The sequence below is a fragment of the Entelurus aequoreus genome, linkage group LG20, assembly GCF_033978785.1.
Source record: "Entelurus aequoreus isolate RoL-2023_Sb linkage group LG20, RoL_Eaeq_v1.1, whole genome shotgun sequence".
In the NCBI taxonomy this organism is placed as follows: Eukaryota; Metazoa; Chordata; class Actinopteri; order Syngnathiformes; family Syngnathidae; genus Entelurus; species Entelurus aequoreus.
The window spans coordinates 10,375,510-10,388,009 of record NC_084750.1 but is presented as its reverse complement, the minus strand read 5'-3'; the positions used below and the strand labels follow the sequence as shown (position 1 = coordinate 10,388,009).

The 12,500-nt window shown below is 37.9% G+C and overlaps 1 protein-coding gene across 2 annotated transcripts in view; it reads left to right on the top strand.

The window, feature by feature from the left end:
- Positions 1-12,500, top strand: part of LOC133635910 (KH domain-containing, RNA-binding, signal transduction-associated protein 3-like) — a 340,548-nt gene that overhangs the window by 242,968 nt on the left and 85,080 nt on the right. For both annotated transcript variants that reach the window (XM_062029365.1, XM_062029366.1), the window contains exon 7: positions 1,829-2,006. In XM_062029365.1, coding sequence (XP_061885349.1) covers positions 1,829-2,006 — 178 coding nt within the window. The remainder of the gene's footprint in view (positions 1-1,828; positions 2,007-12,500) is intronic.

Below are 12,500 nucleotides of genomic sequence, written 5' to 3'. Positions count from 1 at the left end.
TCCACCCAAGAATACAATACACAACGCAGAGACTTCATAGGGAGACCGAGGACTAGACGGACCCGGGATAGGGGAAGCCAGCTTCAAGGGTTACATATATACACTAGCGTTCAAAAGTTTGGGGTCACATGTAAATGTCCTTATTTTTGAAGGAAAAGCACTGTACTTTTCAATGAAGATAACTTTAAACTAGTCTTAACTTTACAGAAATACACTCTATACATTGCTAATGTGGTAAATGACTATTCTAGCTGCAAATGTCTGCTTTTTGCTGTAATATCTACATAGGTGTATAGAGGCCCATTTTCAGCAACTATCACTCCAGTGTTCTAATGGTACAATGTGTTTGCTCATTGGCTCAGAAGGCTAATTGATGATTAGAAAACCCTTGTGCAATCATGTTCACACATCTGAAAACACTTTAGCTCGTTACAGAAGCTACAAAACTGACCTTCCTTTGAGCAGATTTGAGTTTCTGGAGCATCACATTTGTGGGGTCAATTAAACGCTCAAAATGGCCAGAAAAAGAGAACTTTCATCTGAAACTCCACAGTCTATTCTTGTTCTTAGAAATGAAGGCTATTACACTAAATTGTTTGGGTGACCCCAAACTTTTGGAACGGTAGTATATATATATATATATATATATATATATATATATATATATATATATATATATATATATATATATATATATATATATATATATATATATATATATATATATATATATATATATATATATATATATATATATATATATATATATGTATGTATGTATGTATATATGTATATATATATATATATATATGTATATATATATATGTATATGTATATATATATGTATGTATATATATATATGTATATATATATGTATATATATATATATATGTATATATATATGTATATATATATGTATATATATATGTGTATATATATGTATATATATATATGTATATATATATGTATATATATATATATATATATATATATATATATATATATATATATATATATATATATATATATATATATATATGTATGTCTTCCACCATCTTTCTGAGCTCACATTTCTCTGAGACAGCTGTAAATAAATACAGTATATATTAAAAAAAATAGATGTAATTGCTTTAAAGAGTAAAAGTCTTTAATAATGTGACTAAAAGATCGTTTTTAGGAAAGGAATCTCTATTTTATTTATAAGCCAAGATGGAGAATTGTCAGAGTTCTTTGCTTTGAGAGTGGATGAAAGCAAATAGTGGTGACCTGCACCTTCATCTTCAACCTCATGTGCCGTACATCCTGGCTGGTAAACATCTTGCAAGGTGACCTTTCACCTCCAAAGAAAGGAAAGTCAGAGTCTCCTTTTGTGGGCTCCTGCTGCCGCCTCACATCATCTCTGTGCAAAGTAAAGCTTGAAGGAAGGTGGTCACACCACCATGAACCTAGAAGGAAGGTGGTCACACCACCATGAACCTAGAAGGAAGGTGGTCACACCACCATGAACCTAGAAGGAAGGTGGTCACACCACCATGAACCTAGAAGGAAGGTGGTCACACCACCATGAACCTAGAAGGAAGGTGGTCACACCACCATGAACCTAGAAGGAAGGTGGTCACACCACCATGAACCTAGAAGGAAGGTGGTCACACCACCATGAACCTAGAAGGAAGGTGGTCACACCACCATGAACCTAGAAGGAAGGTGGTCACACCACCATGAACCTAGAAGGAAGGTGGTCACACCACCATGAACCTAGAAGGAAGGTGGTCACACCACCATGAACCTAGAAGGAAGGTGGTCACACCAACATGTGTTTGTGTGTCAGGACCAGAGGAGGCGTGCCCCCCCTGCACGCCCCCGTGCCCAGAGGAGCGGCCCCCAGAGCCCCGCCCAGCCGCACGCCGTCTGCCAGGGGGAGGGGGGTGCAGAGGGCCAGAGGAGCCCCCCCCACCGCTGCCTACCGAACACCTCCTCCCATAGTCCAGGACACCTATGATGACTATGTAAGTGATATCATCACAGTATCATCCTCAGTCATTCTTGTGTCCACACATTTACTATTAGATGCAAAACACTCATGTCCACTGTGGGGGTTATGAGTTGGAGTGTCACGATACCATATTGATATCAACCCAATATCAGGGGGACAAAAGGATGGGATGTAAATAACATGTGCGATACAAGCAGTCCTGCAGTGTGTTTACTTGTGTGTGATATCATGTACGATACAAGCAGTCCTGCAGCGTGTTTGCTTGTTGTGTGATATCATGTGCGATACAAGCAGTCCTGCAACGTGTTTACTTGTGTGATATCATGTGTGACACAAGCAGTCCTGCAGCGTGTTTACTTGTGTGTGAAATCATGTGCGATACAAGCAGTCATGCAGCGTGTTTGCTTGTTGTGTGATATCATGTGCGATACAAGCAGCCCTGCAGCGTGTTTGCTTGTTGTGTGATATCATGTGCGATACAAGCAGCGTGTTTGCTTGGTGTGTGATATCATGTGCGATACAAGCAGTCCTGCAGCGTGTTTACTTGTGTGTGATATCATGTACGATACAAGCAGTCCTGCAGCGTGTTTGCTTGTTGTGTGATATCATGTGCGATACAAGCAGTCCTGCAGCGTGTTTACTTGTGTGATATCATGTGTGACACAAGCAGTCCTGCAGCGTGTTTACTTGTGTGTGAAATCATGTGCGATACAAGCAGTCATGCAGCGTGTTTGCTTGTTGTGTGATATCATGTGCGATACAAGCAGCCCTGCAGCGTGTTTGCTTGTTGTGTGATATCATGTGCGATACAAGCAGCGTGTTTGCTTGGTGTGTGATATCATGTGCGATACAAGCAGTCCTGCAGCGTGTTTACTTGTGTGTGATATCATGTGCGATACAAGCAGTCCTACAGCGTGTTTACTTGTGTGTGATATCATGTGTGATACAGGCAGTCCTGCAGCGTGTTTACTTGTGTGTGATATCATGTGCGATACAAGCAGTCCTACAGCATGTTTACTTGTGTGTGATAGCATGTGCGATACAAGCAGTCCTGCAGTGTGTTTACTTGTGTGTGATATCATGTGCGATACAAGCAGTCCTACAGCGTGTTTACTTGTGTGTGATATCATGTGTGATACAGGCAGTCCTGCAGCGTGTTTACTTGTGTGTGATATCATGTGCGATACAAGCAGTCCTGCAGCGTGTTTACTTGTGTGTGTGATATCATGTGCGATACAAGCAGCCCTGCAGCGTGTTTACTTGTGTGTGATATGTGCGACACCAGCAGTCCTGCAGCGTGTTTACTTGTGTGTGATGTGATATGTGCGATACAAGCAGTCCTGCAGCGTGTTTACTTGTGTGTGATGTGATATGTGCGATACAAGCAGTCCTGCAGCGTGTTTACCTGTGTGTGATATCATGTGCGATACAAGCAGTCCTGCAGCGTGTTTGCTTGTTGTGTGATATCATGTGCGATACAAGCAGTCCTGCAGCGTGTTTGCTTGTTGTGTGATACAATGTGCGATACAAGCAGTCATGCAGCGTGTTTAGTTGTGTGAAATCATGTGCGATACAAGCAGTCCTGCAGCGTGTTTACTTGTGTGTGATGTGATATGTGCGATACAAGCAGTCCTGCAGCGTGTTTACCTGTGTGTGATATCATGTGCGATACAAGCAGTCCTGCAGCGTGTTTGTTTGTTGTGTGATATCATGTGCGATGCAAGCAGTCCTTCAGCGTGTTTGCTTGTTGTGTGACATCATGTGCGATACAAGCAGTCCTGCAGCGTGTTTACTTGTGTGTGATATCATGTGCGATACAAGCAGTCCTGCAGTGTGTTTACTTGTTGTGTGATATCATGTGCGATACAAGCAGTCCTGCAGCGTGTTTACTTGTGTGTGATATCATGTGCGATACAAGCAGTCCTGCAGCGTGTTTACTTGTGTGTGATATCATTTGGATACAAGCAGTCCTGCAGCGTGTTTACTTGTGTGTGATATCATGTGCGATACAAGCAGTCCTACAGCGTGTTTACTTGTGTGTGATATCATGTGTGATACAGGCAGTCCTGCAGCGTGTTTACTTGTGTGTGATATCATGTGCGATACAAGCAGTCCTACAGCATGTTTACTTGTGTGTGATAGCATGTGCGATACAAGCAGTCCTGCAGTGTGTTTACTTGTGTGTGATATCATGTGCGATACAAGCAGTCCTGCAGCGTGTTTACTTGTGTGTGATATCATGTGCGATACAAGAAGTCCTGCAGCGTGTTTACTTGTGTGTGATATCATGTGCGATACAAGCAGTCCTGCAGCGTGTTTACTTGTGTGTGATATCATGTGTGATACAAGCAGTCCTGCAGCGTGTTTGCTTGTTGTGTGATATCATGTGCGATACAAGCAGCCCTGCAGCGTGTTTGCTTGTTATGTGATATCATTTGCGATACAAGCAGTCCTGCAGCGTGTTTGCTTGTTGTGTGATATCATGTGCGATACAAGCAGTCCTGCAGCGTGTTTACTTGTGTGTGATATCATGTGCGATACAAGCAGTCCTGCAGCGTGTTTGCTTGTTGTGTGATATCATGTGCGATACAAGCAGTCCTGCAGCGTGTTTGCTTGTTGTGTGATACAATGTGCGATACAAGCAGTCATGCAGCGTGTTTAGTTGTGTGAAATCATGTGCGATACAAGCAGTCCTGCAGCGTGTTTACTTGTGTGATATCATGTGTGACACAAGCAGTCCTGCAGCGTGTTTACTTGTGTGTGAAATCATGTGCGATACAAGCAGTCATGCAGCGTGTTTGCTTGTTGTGTGATATCATGTGCGATACAAGCAGCCCTGCAGCGTGTTTGCTTGTTGTGTGATATCATGTGCGATACAAGCAGCGTGTTTGCTTGGTGTGTGATATCATGTGCGATACAAGCAGTCCTGCAGCGTGTTTACTTGTGTGTGATATCATGTGCGATACAAGCAGTCCTACAGCGTGTTTACTTGTGTGTGATATCATGTGTGATACAGGCAGTCCTGCAGCGTGTTTACTTGTGTGTGATATCATGTGCGATACAAGCAGTCCTACAGCATGTTTACTTGTGTGTGATAGCATGTGCGATACAAGCAGTCCTGCAGTGTGTTTACTTGTGTGTGATATCATGTGCGATACAAGCAGTCCTGCAGCGTGTTTACTTGTGTGTGATATCATGTGCGATACAAGCACTCCTGCAGCGTGTTTACTTGTGTGTGATATCATGTGCGATACAAGCAGTCCTGCAGCGTGTTTACTTGTGTGTGATATCATGTGTGATACAAGCAGTCCTGCAGCGTGTTTGCTTGTTGTGTGATATCATGTGCGATACAAGCAGCCCTGCAGCGTGTTTGCTTGTTATATGATATCATTTGCGATACAAGCAGTCCTGCAGCGTGTTTGCTTGTTGTGTGATATCATGTGCGATACAAGCAGTCCTGCAGCGTGTTTACTTGTGTGTGATATCATGTGCGATACAAGCAGCCCTGCAGCGTGTTTACTTGTGTGTGAAATCATGTGCGATACAAGCAGTCCTGCAGCGTGTTTACTTGTGTGATATCATGTGCGATACAAGCAGTCCTGCAGCGTGTTTACTCGTGTGTGATATCATGTGCGATACAAGCAGTCCTGCAGCGTGTTTACTTGTGTGTGATATCATGTGCGATACAAGCAGTCCTGCAGCGTGTTTGCTTGTTGTGTGATATCATGTGCGATACAAGCAGTCCTGCACCCTGTTTACTTGTGTGTGATATCATGTGCGATACAAGCAGTCCTGCAGCGTGTTTACTTGTGTGTGTAGTCTCCAAGGCAGTAGCGTATTAGAAAGTATCAAGTAACAAACGTGTCCGCATCATTCAACTTCCTGCGTCTTGAGCTTATGTCTATGAATAATGGTGGCCAGTAGGTATGAAGTATATTCATACATGTATGGATGAATGCTCTTCTGTACTGTCTTTTTATGTATCGTAAACAACTGGAGTACGCCTGGTGGGCTACATCGTGGTTGTCTACATCTCTTCCTGGTATTCTTGTCTTCATTTGAGTATACTGTAAATGTTTGTTTTTTTAGATAACATGAGTTCAAAAAACATTGCCATTAAGTTATCTGTGGCTGTAGGCAACCTCCTGGTGTTTTTTTTGTTTTGCTTTAAAATGTAGCCACTCAGCTGTTATTGCTGTTTTTTAACCCTCTTCAACCTTTCCACCGTCAAATCATTCCTCTTAATCAGGACGAAAAACTAATGTTTTTATTTAAATGGAAAAATTCCCGGGTTTTTCCTGAAATTCCAGGAACTCTGTAATACCATTTCTCAATTAAAAATGTTACTACTTCAACATTTCTCGACCGATTAAAAAAATTCCAACACCAACTCATTCACAACATTCACATTTTTTAGCTGTTTAAAAAAAAAAATCGTAAATTTCCAGAAATTCCCAAATTTCCATGAAATTCCCATTGAAAAGAATGGGACATTTTTCACATTTTCACAAATCCCCAATTTTTTATCCGATTCAAACTGTTCCAACTTCAAAATATTCAGCCTGTTCAGGAATTATGTGCTCACCTTCATTCATTCTAAAAAAAAAAAAAATTCCCGGATTTCCTAGAAATTCCAGTTTTTAGGGACATTTTCCCCATTCAGAATGAATTATCCATTTTTCAAACTTCCACAATTCCCACATTTTTCAACCTATTCAAACCATTCCACCTTCAACACATTCAATTCATCCTGGAAATTCAGACAACCATTTTTCCACGTTCAATAAATCTCCAGGAATTCCTGTTTTTTTCTAGCCTTATTTCCAACCTTTTTTAGTCCTTTCACATTTTTCAACCCACTTCAAGCGTTCCAGTGTCAAAACATTCCTCTGAATCAGGACAAAAAAACCCACAAAAGTAGTTTAACAACTTGAAAAATTCCCGGTTTTCCCGAAATTCCATAATACCATTTATCAATGAAAAATGTTACTACTTCAACTTTTCATTCACAACATTCACATTTTTTAGCTGTTTAAAAAAAAAAAATCCAAAATTTCCAGAAATTCCCAAATTTCCATGAAATTCCCAAATTTCCATGAAATTCCCATTGAAAAGAATGGGACATTTTTCAAAGTTTCACAACTCCCAAATGTTTTATCCAACTTCAAAATATTCAGCCTGTTCAGGAATTATGTACTCACCTTCAATAATTCTATAAAAAAAAATTCCCGGATATCGTAGAATTCCCAGTTTTTAGGGACATTTTCCCCATTCAGAATGAATTTTTCAAACTTCCACAACTCCCACATTTTTCAACCTATTCAAACCATTCCACCTTCAACACATTCAATTCGTCCTGGAAATTCAGACAACTATTTTTCCACATTCAACAAATTTCCAGGAATTCCTGTTTTTTTCTAACCTTATTTCCAACCTTTTTTAGTCCTTTCACATTTTTCAACCCACTTCAAGCGTTCCACTGTCAAAACATTCCTCTGAATCACGACAAAAAAACAACAAAAGTTGGTTTAAGAACTTGAAAAATTCCCGGTTTTCCCGAAATTCCATAATACCATTTATCAATTAAAAAAGTTCAACATTTCTTGACCGATTTAAACAATTACAACACCAACCTATTCAGCTCATTCAGGACATTCATGCTATAAATCATTTTCCAAAAAAATCCAGCTTTTACCCAAATTTCCAGGAAGTTCCCATTGAAATGAATGGGACATTTTTCCAAGTTGCACAATTCACTCATTTGTCAATCTATTCAAACCATTGCACCTTCAACACATTCCACTCATTCTGGAAATTCAGATAACCATTTTTCCACGTTCAACAAATTTCCAGGAATTTCATTTTTTTTCTAGCCTTATTTCCAACATTTTTTAGTCCTTTCAAATTTTTCAATCCACTTCAACCGTTCCACTGTCAAAACATTCCTCTGAATCTGGACAAAAAAACAACAAAAGTTGGTTTAAGAACTTGAAAAATTCCCAGTTTTCCCAAAATTCCCTTATACCATTTATCAATTAAAAAACTTCAACATTTCTTGACCGATTTTAAACAATTCCAACACCAACCAATTCAGCTCATTCAGGACATTCATGCTCGTAATCATTTTCCAAAAAAATCCAGTTTTTTTCCAAATTTCCAGGAATTCAATTTTTTTCTAGCCTTATTTCCAACAGTTTTTAGTCCTTTCACATTTTTCAACCCACTTCAAGCGTTCCACTGTCAAAACATTCCTCTGAATCAGGACAAAAAACAACAAAAGTTGGTTTAAGAACTTCAAAAATTCCCGGTTTTCCCGAAATTCCATAATACCATTTATCAATGAAAAAAGTTCAAAATTTAAACAATTCCAACACCAACCAATTCAGCTCATTCAGGACATTCATGCTCTTAATCATTTTCAAAAAAAATCCAGCTTTTCCCCAAATTCCCAAATTTCCAGGAAGTTCCCATTGCAATGAATGGGACATTTTTCCAAGTTGCACAATTCCCACATTTTTCAACCTATTCAAACCATTCCACCTTCAACACATTCCACTCATTCTGGAAATTCAGACAACCATTTTTCCACGTTCAACAAATTTCCAGGAATTCAATTTTTTTTTTCTAGCCTTATTTCCAACCTTTTTTAGTCCTTTCACATTTTTCAACCCACTTCAACCGTTCCACTGTCAAAACATTCCTCTGAATCAGAACAAAAAAAACAACAAAAGTTGGTTTAAGAACTTGAAAAATTCCCGGTTTTCCCAAAATTCCATAATACCATTTATCAATTAAAAAACTTCAACATTTCTTGACCGATTTTAAACAATTCCAACACCAACCAATTCAGCTCATTCAGGACATTCATGCTCCTAATCATTTTTTTTTTAAAATCCTGCTTCTCCCTAAATTCCCAAATTTCCAGGAAGTTCCTATTGCAATGAATGGGACATTTTTCCAAATTGCACAATTCCCACATTTTTCAACCTATTCAAACCATTCCACCTTCAACACATTCCACTCATTCTGGAAATTCAGACAACCATTTTTCCACGTTCAACAAATTTTCAGTAATTCCATTTTTTTTTTCTAGCCTTATTTCCAACCTTTTTTAGTCCTTTCACATTTTTCAACCCACTTCAAGCGTTCCACTGTCAAAACATTCCTCTGAACCAGGACAAAAAAAACAACAAAAGTTGGTTTAACAACTTGAAAAATTCCCGGTTTTCCCGAAATTCCATAATACCATTTATCAATGAAAAAACTTCAAAATTTCTTGACCGATTTAAACAATTCCAACACCAACCAATTCAGCTCATTCAGGACATTCATGCTCCTAATCTTTTTTTTTTTAATCCTGCTTTTCCCTAAATTCCCAAATTTCCAGGAAGTTCCTATTGAAATGAATGGTACATTTTTCTAAGTTGCACAATTCCCACATTTTTCAACCTATTCAAACCATTCCACCTTCAACACATTCCACTCATTCTGGAAATTCAGACAACCATGTTTCCACGTTCAACAAATTTCCAGGAATTCCTGTTTTTTTTCTAGGCTTATTTCCAACCTTTCACATTTTTCAACCCACTTCAATCGTTCCACTGTCAAAACATTCTTCTGAATCAGGACAAAAAAAACAACAAAAGTTGGTTTAAGAACTTGAAAAATTCCCGGTTTTCCCGAAATTCCATAATACCATTTATCAATGAAAAAACTTCAACATTTCTTGACCAATTTAAACAATTCCAACACCAACCAATTCAGCTCATTCAGGACATTCATGCTCCTAATCTTTTTTTTTTAAATCCTGCTTTTCCCTAAATTCCCAAATTTCCAGGAAGTTCCTATTGAAATGAATGGTACATTTTTCTAAGTTGCACAATTCCCACATTTTTCAACCTATTCAAACCATTCCACCTTCAACACATTCCACTCATTCTGGAAATTCAGACAACCATTTTTCCACCTTCAACAAATTTCCAGTAATTCCTGTTTTTTTTCTAGCCTTATTTCCAACCTTTCACATTTTTCAACCCACTTCAAGCGTTCCACTGTCAAAACATTCCTCTGAATCAGGACAAAAAAACAAAAGTTGGTTTAAGAACTTGAAAAATTCCCGGTTTTCCCGAAATTCCATAATACCATTTATCAATTAAAAAAGTTCAAAATTTCTTGACCAATTTAAACAATTCCAACACCAACCAATTCAGCTCATTCAGGACATTCATGCTCCTAATCATTTTCAAAAAAATCCCGCTTTTCCCCAAATTTCCAGGAAGTTCCCATTGAAATTAATGGGACATTTTTCTAAGTTGCACAATTCCCACATTTTTCAACCTATTCAAACCATTTTTCCACGTTCAACAAATTTCCAGGAATTTCATTTTTTTTCTAGCCTTGTTTCCAACCTTTTTTAGTCCTTTCACATTTTTCAACCCACTTCAAGCGTTCCACTGTCAAAACATTCCTCTGAATCAGAACAAAAAAAACAACACAAAAGTTGGTTTAAGAACTTGAAAAATTCCCGGTTTTCCCAAAATTCCATAATACCATTTATCAATTAAAAAACTTCAACATTTCTTGACCGATTTAAACAATTCCAACACCAACCAATTCAGCTCATTCAGGACATTCAGGCTCCTAATCATTTTCCAAAAATCCCGCTTTTCCCCAAATTTCCAGGACGTTCCCATTGAAATGAATGGGACATTTTTCCAAGTTGCACAATTCCCACATTTTTCAACCTATTCAAACCATTCCACCTTCAACACATTCAATTCATCCTGGAAATTCAGACAACCATTTTTCCACGTTCAATAAATCTCCAGGAATTCCTGTTTTTTTCTAACCTTATTTCCAACCTTTTTTAGTCCTTTCACATTTTTCAACCCACTTCAAGCGTTCCACTGTCAAAACATTCCTCTGAATCAGGACAAAAAAACAACAAAAGTTGGTTTAAGAACTTGAAAAATTCCCGGTTTTCCCGAAATTCCATAATACCATTTATCAATTAAAAAACTTCGATATTTCTTGACCAATTTAAACAATTCCAACACCAATCAATTCAGCTCATTCAGGACATTCTTGCTCCTAATCATTTTTTTTAAATCCTGCTTTTCCCTAAATTCCCAAATTTCCAGGAAGTTCCTATTGAAATGAATGGTACATTTTTCTAAGTTGCACAATTCCCACATTTTTCAACCTATTCAAACCATTCCACCTTCAACACATTCCACTCATTCTGGAAATTCAGACAACCATTTTTCCACGTTCAACAAATTTCCAGGAATTCCTGTTTTTTTTCTAGCCTTATTTCCAACCTTTCACATTTTTCAACCCACTTCAAGCGTTCCACTGTCAAAACATTCCTCTGAATCAGGACAAAAAACAACAAAAGTTGGTTTAAGAACTTGAAAAATTCCCGGTTTTCCCAAAATTCCATAATACCATTTATCAATTAAAAAACTACAACATTTCTTGGCCGATTTAAACAATTCCAACACCAACCTATTCAGCTCATTCAGGACATTCATGCTCCTAATAATTTTTTTTTTTAATCCTGCTTTTCCCTAAATTCCCAAATTTCCAGGAAGTTCCAATTGAAATGAATGGTACATTTTTCTAAGTTGCACAATTCCCACATTTTTCAACCTATTCAAACCATTCCACCTTCAACACATTCCACTCATTCTGGAAATTCAGACAACCATTTTTCCACGTTCAACAAATTTCCAGTAATTCCTGTTTTTTTTCTAGCCTTATTTCTAACCTTTCACATTTTTCAACCCACTTCAAGCGTTCCACTGTCAAAACATTCCTCTGAATCAGGACAAAAAAACAAAAGTTGGTTTAAGAACTTGAAAAATTCCCGGTTTTCCCGAAATTCCATAATACCATTTATCAATTAAAAAAGTTCACAATTTCTTGACCAATTTAAACAATTCCAACACCAACCAATTCAGCTCATTCAGGACATTCATGCTCCTAATCATTTTCAAAAAAATCCCGCTTTTCCCCAAATTTCCAGGAAGTTCCCATTGAAATTAATGGGACATTTTTCTAAGTTGCACAATTCCCACATTTTTCAACCTATTCAAACCATTTTTCCACGTTCAACAAATTTCCAGGAATTTCATTTTTTTTTCTAGCCTTATTTCCAACCTTTTTTAGTCCTTTCACATTTTTCATCCCACTGCAAGCGTTCCACTGTCAAAACATTCCTCTGAATCAGAACAAAAAAAACAACACAAAAGTTGGTTTAAGAACTTGAAAAATTCCCGGTTTTCCCAAAATTCCATAATACCATTTATCAATTAAAAAACTTCAACATTTCTTGACCAATTTAAACAATTCCAACACCAACCAATTCAGCTCATTCAGGACATTCATGCTCCTAATCATTTTCCAAAAAATCCCGCTTTTCCCCAAATTTCCAGGAAGTTCCCATTGAAATGAATGGGACATTTTTCCAAGTTGCACAATTCAGTCATTTTTCAACCTATTCAAA